At 35.3% G+C, this 11940-nt stretch overlaps 2 protein-coding genes and 2 non-coding genes across 5 annotated transcripts; 2 read left to right on the forward strand and 2 right to left on the reverse strand.

Moving 5' to 3' along the window:
* On the forward strand, window positions 266–338 carry TRNAA-AGC. Its single transcript has one exon. It is a non-coding gene; the product is annotated as a tRNA-Ala (tRNA).
* TRNAA-AGC lies at window positions 1193–1265 on the forward strand. Its single transcript has one exon. It is a non-coding gene; the product is annotated as a tRNA-Ala (tRNA).
* LOC104708328 (F-box protein At5g07670) lies at window positions 2423–4400 on the reverse strand. 2 transcript variants are annotated; one of them, XM_010424879.1, is made up of 3 exons: window positions 3798–4400; window positions 2975–3674; window positions 2423–2832 (listed from the first exon to the last, which is right to left on the reverse strand). In XM_010424879.1, the coding sequence occupies exons 1-3, from the start codon at window positions 4138–4140 to the stop codon at window positions 2565–2567; spliced, it is 1311 nt and encodes a 436-aa protein (XP_010423181.1). In that variant the 5' UTR covers window positions 4141–4400; the 3' UTR covers window positions 2423–2564. The 2 variants fall into 2 exon arrangements, with proteins under 2 accessions (XP_010423181.1, XP_010423180.1); XM_010424878.1 differs by having other exon boundaries at window positions 2975–4400.
* Window positions 4538–11940, reverse strand: LOC104708329 (structural maintenance of chromosomes protein 6A). Its single transcript, XM_010424880.2, has 29 exons — window positions 11854–11940; window positions 11580–11709; window positions 11310–11415; window positions 11026–11159; window positions 10788–10843; window positions 10595–10681; window positions 10197–10517; window positions 9790–9909; window positions 9377–9511; window positions 9185–9261; window positions 9008–9083; window positions 8821–8895; window positions 8605–8709; window positions 8275–8444; window positions 8070–8172; window positions 7851–7963; window positions 7390–7591; window positions 7079–7210; window positions 6885–6999; window positions 6683–6768; window positions 6516–6611; window positions 6241–6377; window positions 6041–6143; window positions 5864–5943; window positions 5674–5752; window positions 5525–5582; window positions 5096–5193; window positions 4886–4980; window positions 4538–4797 (listed from the first exon to the last, which is right to left on the reverse strand). Exons 2-29 carry the CDS (start codon window positions 11659–11661, stop codon window positions 4740–4742), a joined length of 3099 nt encoding a protein of 1032 aa, XP_010423182.1. The 5' UTR covers window positions 11662–11709; window positions 11854–11940; the 3' UTR covers window positions 4538–4739.

The following is an 11940-nucleotide window of genomic DNA, read 5'->3' on the forward strand; positions in this document are numbered from 1 at the left end:
CAGATTTTCTCAGGTTTCGTCGAAAAAGACGACATATTCACAAAAATCCTTTTTCCAGCAAAAAAAAAAAATATAAACGGGTACCCATTAATTAATGGGTAAACCTATTTATCAAATATGTTTAATTGGGCTACCCAATTAAAATTCATTTAAAATTTTTAAATAAATGGAATTAAATGGGCAGAAATTTGTATAACAGGCCCGTTTATTTAAATGGGTTTCAAACCCATATTAAGATCACTAATATTGTGCTACGTTAACAAAAGGGGATGTAGCTCAGATGGTAGAGCGCTCGCTTAGCATGCGAGAGGTACGGGGATCGATACCCCGCATCTCCATTTTTTTACACCTTCTCTCTTTTCTTTTTTTCAAATCTATCTTAACATTTTTGTGCCATCCTTTCTTATCTCTATATCCAAACAAGTCCTAACTAAATTCTCCACAATCCTTACAACCAAACACAATGATTTCCTTATTTGATAATATTAATTTCCTAAAATCTATCTACCTAATTTAAAATAATACGTTAGATTAAAATATAATTCTCCTTTCACTTTTATTTAATCTTATATTTAATTATTTAAATTATTATTTAATATATTAAGTTAATAAAATTTTAGATTTTTTTTTAGCATATGATGTGATTTGAATTTTTATAAACGGATATATATTAAAATTGTCTTAGGATATTTGTAACCAAACAAGTATATCCACATATAGAGCTCGTAATATATTTTTGGAGTACAATAGGGTGCCATCACTTTTTGCCAACTTCGGGTCGGGTTTTTAACTAAAATTATAACCGATTCAATTATCCGGATCCTCCTTAAGATTGCCGAATATTTTGGGTCGGTTTTTAATCCACAGCGTACTTATTTACATCCAATTAATGCCAATTAAATTAGAAAAAATCTAATTTGCATGCCGAATTTTTAGGGCCGAGTCTGACAAAAAGAATTGATCACCCAAATTATGTAATCACATCCTCTTAATCACATCCCTATAATATAGCAACTAATTTAAGATGAATACATCTTAGGAAATATCTAATTTGCGTTTNCCCAATTAAAATTCATTTAAAATTTTTAAATAAATGGAATTAAATGGGCAGAAATTTGTATAACAGGCCCGTTTATTTAAATGGGTTTCAAACCCATATTAAGATCACTAATATTGTGCTACGTTAACAAAAGGGGATGTAGCTCAGATGGTAGAGCGCTCGCTTAGCATGCGAGAGGTACGGGGATCGATACCCCGCATCTCCATTTTTTTACACCTTCTCTCTTTTCTTTTTTTCAAATCTATCTTAACATTTTTGTGCCATCCTTTCTTATCTCTATATCCAAACAAGTCCTAACTAAATTCTCCACAATCCTTACAACCAAACACAATGATTTCCTTATTTGATAATATTAATTTCCTAAAATCTATCTACCTAATTTAAAATAATACGTTAGATTAAAATATAATTCTCCTTTCACTTTTATTTAATCTTATATTTAATTATTTAAATTATTATTTAATATATTAAGTTAATAAAATTTTAGATTTTTTTTTAGCATATGATGTGATTTGAATTTTTATAAACGGATATATATTAAAATTGTCTTAGGATATTTGTAACCAAACAAGTATATCCACATATAGAGCTCGTAATATATTTTTGGAGTACAATAGGGTGCCATCACTTTTTGCCAACTTCGGGTCGGGTTTTTAACTAAAATTATAACCGATTCAATTATCCGGATCCTCCTTAAGATTGCCGAATATTTTGGGTCGGTTTTTAATCCACAGCGTACTTATTTACATCCAATTAATGCCAATTAAATTAGAAAAAATCTAATTTGCATGCCGAATTTTTAGGGCCGAGTCTGACAAAAAGAATTGATCACCCAAATTATGTAATCACATCCTCTTAATCACATCCCTATAATATAGCAACTAATTTAAGATGAATACATCTTAGGAAATATCTACTTTGCGTTTAATAAACGATTACATATTTGGTAGGATCTTATTAGCTTTAAATGTACATTATTAATCCAATAATATCAATTGAGAATCATAATAAGAATATGTCATATTATTCATTCCTAAATCATAACTAACAAATCGTAAAATGTATATTCTCAACTTGCGAAACAAGAGTTTCCACAAAACTCTACCTACAATATATCAACAAAATAATAGACCTGTGGTGGTAAAACCTAGTTATGGTTGATTCCTTAAGCACGAAAGATGCTCTTAATACGAGTAAGAATTATCTACTTTTTGTGATGAATTGATCAGTTTTTGTGATGAGCTTTTTCTAAAGGTATCTTCATAGTCTTTTACTCGCAACTACTCTACTCAATCAGTAGTTCTTAATCTCTTTGCAAAGGGAAAAGTAAGGTAAAATTGTGATTGCGTAGCTATGAATCTCTGATTACAAACATAGAATGGATTAAAAAAAAAGTAGACTTTACAGTAATTGCTACAAATTGTTCAACGAGAAGTAACAAAGAAAGAGAACCTAAGAAACTTTCAAAGAAACATTCAAAAGAGAGTTAGGCAGTAGTAAACTTTCATGTTTTCTTGAAAAATTTCCCACCTTTACCACCAATTCCGGTCTCTGTAAGGCTTGAAGAGAGATGCGATCTGGTGTCTGGTCTCCACTGCAATTCCACTAAAGCTGAGAACAGAGCTGACAGCGACGGAGAGACTTCTGAATCTTTTATGTTCTTGCACGAAACCACTTTCAGATGTTCTAGCTCGTGCCAATGTAGAATCACTGATTCTAGACCTGATGTTGTTAGCAATGAGCATCCTTCCAGATACAGTAGCTTAACTCTCCTGCAAGTCAAACAGACAATGGGTTTACTACTACTAGCAACAATGAAATTGGCTAACGGTAAGATCACATTGTTCCTAGAGATTCATATGGTGCTATCAAACATCAAAAGCACAAAAAGGGAATATAAAGTTTTTAAAGTACCCGAAAGCCGCTGCCATGCTGAAGATATCATTATCCAATCCCCAACAATCTTGGAAAACAATCTCTCTTGCCGCTTCACACATCTTAAACAGAGCCTTTACGGTATTCTTATCTCTTAACTGACACTTCTCCAACTGCAATCGCTCGAGAGCAGGACAACAACAACTCAACTCATCATCTGGATCATTATCGATCTTTTTACAAGAAACGAGTCTCAGCGTCTTGAGATTCTCACAATATCGAAGCCCTCCAAGCCAACCCGACTCCATCTTGTGATCACAAACAGTGAGTTCCTCGAGCATTTGACAACATTGGCCTATCTCTTTAATCCCATCAAACCCTCCCTCGCATCCAACAAGCTCAAGCTTCACCAGTCTCTTGCAACCTTGAGCCAAAATCATAAGACCGATATCCGAAACCAAAGAGTGATACAACCCATCAACACTCACAACCAATCTCAAGATCTGCAGATTCTCAAACGAACCAATGCCAAGCAAAACACTATCAGAACACTTGTGCAATTCGAGTTCTTGCAACCTGGAACACTCTTCAGCTACATTCAACAACCCTAGTTCACTAGTATTGGTCACAACTAGTTTCCTGAGATTTGAGCAGCCACCAGCAAGAGCTTTTAACCCTCTATCAACTACCTCAACAGACAATAGATTCTCCTCAAAGAAACTCCAACTCTGATAAGACCCTACATCAACAGTAAACGAAACTATCCTGTGGTTAACTAAAATACCTGAATTTGGCGGCGAAATTAAACACCCACTGACCAAATCAACAGTATCCAGATTGGGAAACCTCGAGATCAGCCTACCAGACGCTAGAAACCCCCAATCAGGCAACCTAAGAGATCGTACAAGACGACCATGGAGTTTAAACCATCTCTTGCAGACCAAGGAGAGATTTTTCCGGTGAGATTTAGGGATTTGTTCAATGATTCTGATGAGAATGAGGTCAGGTAAGAGAAGCGTGAAATCAGGAGGGAGTAGGGTTTTGGATTTGGAGATTGGAGGAGTCAAAGACTGAAACTTTGCGGCGAAATCAAGCGGAGAAGAAGACAATAAATGGTGATGGTTAACCCAAAGTTCAGACCAGCTCGCTCGTCGCTTCTTCAATGGTGAAACTGGACTGTTCTCCTTCTTCCCTCTATAAGACATAACTTCACATTCTTCTTCTCCGCCTCTCCCACTCTTCCTTGAAAGCAGCGTTCTTGAAGGGTTTTCTCGGAAAAAAAGGTTTGATTTTGATTTTCCCGAGAAAAAGAAAAGCTTTTTAACGGATTTGTGCAATTAAAATGGAAAGTTTGAAGCTTTTGCGAAACGGGAACTTACACAATCAATCACAGAGAAGAAAAAGAATTTTGTTTTTAGGGATTTTAAGATTTTTTTTTGTTTAAGAGAAGAAAATAAAAATATTATTTTTGTTTTGTGTCTCTCTCTTTAAACAAAAGATTCGGTCTCTCTTTTTGTTTTTCTGGAAACTGTTTAGATTTGTAGGAATAATGTACAAACGGTCTCAATTGAACAGTGAAGAAGAAAGGAGAAATTTAAAACCTGTCACTCTCAATCTTTTCGTCCACTAAGATCATAATCATTATATCTATCTGTTTATAGATACTGACAAAAGAGAAACTTCCAAGATATAGATTAGGATTACAAGATTTGCCGATTTACTCATTAGTCATTCATTCCCATTACAATTAAGTTATTGAGGATTTTACAAAAAAAAAAAGAGAGAGAGAGGTTCTTTCTTTGGCTCAAGAACGAGGAGCAGCCAGTTGTTGCTTCTTTACCTTCTCGTGTGACTTCACCATACTGTCGTTACAAAGATTGGATTATTATTATTACATGGTTTCGTTTTGTTTGTATTTGATTTAACGAAACTAAGTAAAGTGGAAGTTACCTGATATCATGAGGAGTGATGAACATCCACTGTGAACCTTTCTCTATTGCAAAATCAACCAATGTGTCTAAGCTGATTTTCCTGCTAACTGCGTCCTGAGATTTGCAGAAACCGAATAGTTAACTGCTCTATTTCTATTAAGGTGTTTAGATTTTTGTTTTAGCAGCTTTGACAAGAGAGTCTATATGTCATGTAAGAGATGATTCTTACCATAAATACATCAAATTCGTCCATTGCACGAATTGGGGCTTCAGTCATATTGTGAAGAGCTAGTGCAAAGCATAAAGTCGAGAAAGACCGTTCCCCACCTGAAATTTACGACAAGAGGATTAACTAAACTTTGAAGCTGGCTAGAACAACTGATAATTTGAACTAATAAGGTTATACTCTCAAATCTCAATGGAGAATTAGCTTCCAGAGATTTAGCAAATAAGAAAGTCAAAAATAGGACAACAACAAAGAGGGAAATAGCAAACAAAGGTTGAGACAAAATTAGATTCTTCGATTTAAGTTTTATCTTTCAAGGGCTTTGCTACTTAATCTCATCCATTCAGCCTTCTTCATCCCACCCTTGTTCTAATGTTTCGAATGTGGGATTTTATGTCCCAATTCATATTCAAATCTAGAGTAGAAAAGCACCTGAAAGTCCTCTTGTGTCTCGAACAGCACTGTTTGTTGCATCTTGAGGCATCTTAACCTGTTGAAGAAAGAAATGCAACCAACACAGTTAATTAATGTCATAATATGGACACATCCGATGCAAAACGTAGCATTATGGCTCCAATTACCTCTATCGACAAAGTTTTGTCTGCATAAGAGACCAAAATTTGTCCACTGATACCTTTTTTACTTAAGTTAGAGTTGAATCTGCTTTGATGATCAGCAATCAAGGAAAGTAGCATATGAAAATCACATAACTAAAGTGAGAACTATAAATTATCCAATGTTATTGGTAATAATGGGCAAAAAAATTCGTACTGCCAAGTTAACTGGCGCTTCAGATGAGATTTATTTATTTGGAGCTTGCCCTGCCGTGAACCTACCACATCTCTGCAAACCTGATTAAACAGTAATCCACACATTAAACGAATTAGCATATGCATATTGAATTTTTGGATAAGGAAGATATATCTATAAACAATTGCAAGGTTTAACCTTGAGCTTTTCTCGAAAGCTTTTGTAAATTTTGCGTTTCTTCCTAATCTTCTGTTCTTTTTCATCGTGCATAATCCTGAGGTCATCGATTGATTCAGAATACCTGTATCAGCAAAAGATATAAGCATGCAACCTTAACAGGCATTCAACAAGAAATTTCCGTATGTAGGAACAATCACAAGGCACATAAATTTACGCACTTGGCATTCTCTCGGTTCAGCCTATGATTTATATTGTTAATCTGAGCACTAAGCTGCAAAGGAGTGGCCCCATCCCAAGGGCCCAAAGCTCTTATCTCACTCTCAGGACAAATGATTGAGGCCTTCTCATTACTTTCCTGAAATTGCAGCAGTTGAACCAAGTGCATATATAAAAAATGAATCCAAGGGCAATAAATAACTTGCACTGCTCATTTTGATGTTTTGTCCTTTTCCGTTTATATTACTAGCGGAATTTCATAATTGCTTATTCTTACCTGCCGCTTCGTTTCAAGATTCTGATATAAAACCTCAGCCTGTTTAATATCGGGTAAGACCTTGTCCTTCATAAGATTCTCATAATGGTTCTTCTCCTGAAACAGAACCACAATTAAGTTCTAAAGTGCAAAACAAGTAAAGAACCAAACTCTTAAAGAAGGTGCACCGTTTCTGCGTATTGGAGTTTTTCTTCTATCTCCTTTAGCTCATTCTCTGCTTTCTCAAGAGATTCAATTTCACCCTTGGCTGACTCTGCATGTACATTTTAACTTGAACTATATTAAAGCAAATATGGCTGTAAATCAAAGATGATTATTCTTTCTAGGATTAACACAGATCCAAGAAAAATCAATGTATCGACAGCATACCACATAAGTTTTCATATGAAGCTTTAAGTTCATTAGCCTTTAATTCAGCTTCATTCAAACCATCTTGAAATTTTTCCAGCAAGGATTCTTTCCCCTTTATCTCTTCTCGGAATCTCTGAGAAATACAAGAGCGCAATCAAGAATGATGCTACGGGAGTATTGACAATAAAACAGTTTCAACCAAGATAACAAACCATGCTTTCTAGATGAAGCTCATCAACACTTGATGTAGGTGATGCTTTGGTTTCAGAAGCGACTGATTTTTTCAGATCCTGCATTTCAAGTTCCTTCCTCGTCAAATCTTTCTCTATTTGGGTGCGTTGCTTCTGTACATTGACCAAAAAAATGCAAACTGTTTATTAATCCGAACAAGCTTAAGCTTTGCGGAAAGAAGCTAAATGTATCAGTTAAGACAGTTGAAAGTTGAGCACATTAATTCGACATGACCAGTACATTGCATTAGACAATGGATACATCTAAAGTGACACCAGTAATGTTACACTACCTTCAGTCCGCGCATTTTAGATTCAAGACCCTCGAGATTCATTTCTGCCTCCCTCTTTTGTCCCCTGCATTCTTGTATGTCCCTTTGTTCTTTTGAGGCCTCTATTTCAAGATCTTTGATTTGGTCATCGAAAGAAGCACACAATCGAGTAGTCCTTTGAGGACGAGGAGGAAGCGTAGTCTGAACAGGTCCACGGGAAAACCTAAGAAAAGAACAGGTAGAATATTGTTACGTTGACGCAGATCTTCCTTTATAGTTGAAATCCATATAAATATATAGCCTCTTCCACTAATCACGCCAATAACTCAGTAAAATCGTCAGAAGTGGGTTCTAGTGATAGTTCTCAGTTTACAAACTTGTAGACACGTGATGTCAGTGTCCATCCACTTATAATTTGAACTAAATATATGTGTTTGATTCTCTAAAAGATTTGTTCTCGCCATTTTTAACTGGCAACTTACATTCTGTATCCATCTATAGTGAAAACATCCTTCAGATTCAAGAGCCTTCTCTCAAAGGCAATGGTCTTGCCAACCTCATAATTTTCTGCAAGCACTTGCCTCTCGACACCACTCTGGAAATATCCAGAAACCAAAGTTTAATGAATACTACTATACACAGGTTGGAGGGTGAAAAGTTAGTAATATACTAATGTAGAGAATATCTATAAGTAAGATTACCATATCCACCAAGACATTAAGAACAGTGTTATTCTCAGAGTGCAAGACAGAGAGAATAGTTGGGTGTTCTGTTTGAGGAATCATGTGCCTTGGTATACTTAACCTGCATAAACAATAATAACCATGGCGTTTGCAATATAACTAGATCTATCCATTCATCAAAGCAGAACATAAACAAAAATATTGGAAGTGTCTTTCAAATTACCTTGGTCTTGAAAAGTCATAGATGATAATCTTCAGATTGTTATAATTTGCTTCCTTTCCACAATCTCGCAAAGTAACTAAATCTTTATGATCAGTCACAATAAAGGCATTCAGGAGGTTGCCAAGAGCTTGTTCAACTGCAGAAGCCCATCTATTACCATTGACCAATGTCTGTAGAAAACCACATTTAGATAAATTCAAACTAAAACAGCAGAGATTGTTATTAGAACACTTGAAAATGTAAGCTTTTCTTTCCGCCATGCATGGTTCATATGAGAAAACATGTTATTCTTTGTGCAAAGATGTGTGGAAGGGTATAATAGAAACTTACCACATGAGCACCAATCGGACCAATGGGTGGCTTTTTAAATCTGCGGTGATGTCTCTCAATAGCCCGCAAGAGATTAATGACTCTGTCCCCTCCAAATGCGGTAACCTAGCAAGAGAAGTTTGAAATTATCCAACTAATCCTCAAGATCATCATCCTCTAAAAGAATAGAAATAACATATAAAGCCTGCAAGGAGATCCATGTAATTGGATAAGCACCTTATTTGTTTGATGTTTCTTCAGATCATTGATCTGTGTGTTTATGCTTCTTTGCTTCTTTTCATGGTCTCTAATCTAGAAACCAAAGAGCCAAAAATAGTTGAATGTAAGTAACTTTAATGGCTACAACAAAAAGGTGACACTATTTAAAACAACACAAATATGAGACAGGGTAAGACTAAGATACCATAGCCTCTATGTGTTCCTTCTCTTGCCCTCCAGCTAATGCTTTTTCTATGACCACGTTCTCCTCCTCTTTCAAACTAAAATTGTAATATATTTAATCCATGCTTAGCCAACAAAAAAAGAAGAAGAAGATAGTAAAAAGGGATAGCTGAAGAAAAAAATCAAAAAACATAATGACCTGGAAAGCAATGATTCAGCCTTCTCAACCTCTAGCTTCAATAGATTCAGTTTTTCTTCAATTTCGGATTGTTCAGCCTGCATCATTAGCAGCCAGTAAAATGTCTATACACTCACACTAAACTACTCTTCAATCACCATAACAAACACTGAGCATAAAACTGAAAGGATCTTAGTTTGCGAAAAGGTGGACCTGTGTGCTTCTTGTAGTCATTTCATTAATATCTCCAATCTGTCGTTCAAGCCTCCTAACAAGATCCTTAATCTTCTGAATGTTATTGCACTTATAATGGTATTCTTCTTCTAAAGCGATCTTCTCTCTTGCAGCCTGTTTCAAATTGTATGTCAAGTACACACAGATGCGAAAAGTATCTAAACAAGCGCAATTTTAAAACTACACTATGAGATATTCTATTAACGAGGTCAAGAGCAGTTCCTATCAGAGTCATGCAATCCCAATATATCAATAAGAAAAAAATATTCGATAAATCCATTCACATGCTTCTCTCGTTTTCCTAACTGCTCAATAAGAAAATATAGTTTGTAAGATAAATTATCAAACTACATACTTAAGGGTGATTCTTTAAAAACTAATTTTAAACATACCATCTTCACTGATTGCCGCAAACATTCTATCTCTCTCTTCATCGTAGTTGATTCATCCATCAGGCAAGCAACTTCAGCTTTCTTCTCGGTCAAACTTACCCTTAAAGATTCCACCTCACCCTAAGGTATCATTGATGCCACAAATCGAGTATTTAAGTGTATAAGCAAATATACATTTTAGAAACTCAACCTCACTTTAAAGAGAACACAAGTGGTAATCCGTATGACCCTATAAGAATCTTTTAGGGGAGAACTAATTTCAAGCTTCAACATTCTTTATTGAATACAACTAAGAAACCTCAGTGTTATAGTATTCAAGAGAAGTTTACACAGGTCATGCATACCCTGCATATTTCTGATTGTGCATAGCAGTTTAAATTTGAGGTAATAAGAACATATATACTTACCAGTTTCTGATCAATTCTATTTTGACAAGTAGGCACTCGTTCTTTGAGTTTGACGATCTTCTCAGTCTGTTCCTTGAGCTGCCTATCCACATCATATACCCATGACCAAGCTAGTTTACTTTTCAAATGCACCAACTGTTGGGCTATTTCTTCAAATTGTTCCATATTCTTGATCTTTCGAAGCAACTCATTGATCTCTTTTTCTATTGGTAGTATGGTCTTCTCCATCTCATCCAGAAGAGCATTTGCATATTCCAACTTTGTGTCAATACTTTGAAGAAGATCATCGACTTGCTGAAGAAGGGTTGCTTTATAAAAGAACTGCAGACGTAAAAAAAGCTTTCAGCAAAACAATCAACAAAATTAACTTCAGCACATGCGGATTTACAAAGATATACCTCGAATTTCTCTTTGTCATTTCCAGAATTTAAAAACTCCCTGCTCTTTTCTTGACTCATGATCACACAGGGATTCTCAACATCAATCTAGCCAAAAAAAAAAAAAACATAACGCAGATCCAAGCAATGAATACCACAAATATAACATATATGATCAAACTTATAAACTTGAAATCAAAGAGAAAAAGCTCACATTATAATGTTCAACAAGTTCCCGTAGCTCCTCCCGTCTGCTAGATATTTTTCTTCCTGCACACACCACAATTAAGAAGATTTACACATGACACACAGTAAGACTTGAGACATAACAAGTAAGAAGATATACAATGACAATCAATAGCGAGAACAAGATGTGGATAAGGCAAATCAAGCAGAAGCACACAGACTAGAAAGACAGAAACTTTAATTAGCATCAAAAGAATTTAATTAACCTTGATGATCCTTGAGGACCGTTAAACTAGTAGAATCAGATATCCTGCGTTCAACAGTCAGGGTATCACCATATACTTCAGGCTTAAAAGCATCCTCTCCTTGGTTTCTCAGTTCAACATGAACAAGGGCATAGCTGCATAAAAAAAAAACAAAAAAAAAAAACAAAAAAAAAAAANAAACAAATCTTTGAGATAAGTCTCGAGGGGGAAGCAAAACTCAGGAATTTTACTAATCTTGAAGAAGACAAAAGCCATAGCCGCATAAGTAAGTAAAGTAGAAGAACCTGCATCCAGTTTTTATGAAATCTTGCAGCGAATTGGCGCGCTGAGTACCTTTGGCTCGACATCCAAAGGCAACACGTAGCGCAGTCAGTATTGCACTCTTACCACCTGGTTTGAGAGCACGAACCAAAAAAAACTCAAAAGCTTAAAAAAATCCGTCCTTTACCGAAAATAACAGTAACCCAGCTCGAGAAAACGAAGCCACAAGCCAATTTTTTTTTTATTTTAAAGCAATAAAAAAAAAGCCCAATTTGGAAAAAAAAAAAACTTACTTCCGTTTTGACCAGTGATGAAATTGACACAGTCGCAAAACTCAATCTCGAGATTATCGTGGCAAATCATCCAAATTATCATAAATATTTGAAGCAGAAGTTGGTTTGTAATATCGCTCCATTGTTTTATCTGCAAAACTCAACTGCTCAATTATGTTTCTAAAATCAAAGTAGAAAAGGAAAGAGACTCAGACACCCGTAGAAATATAACAAAACATCTAATAAAAAAGGATCAACTTAAATTCTAGAAGCATAGAAGAAGCAAAAACGTTACCTGAATATGAGATTTTGCGTCTTTAATGGAAACGAACAAAACAAATTTTGGCTAAAAAACGAAATCAGAAAGAAAAGAAGCTGAAAA

This window comes from Camelina sativa, chromosome 8, assembly GCF_000633955.1.
Source record: "Camelina sativa cultivar DH55 chromosome 8, Cs, whole genome shotgun sequence".
Classification (NCBI taxonomy): domain Eukaryota; kingdom Viridiplantae; phylum Streptophyta; class Magnoliopsida; order Brassicales; family Brassicaceae; genus Camelina; species Camelina sativa.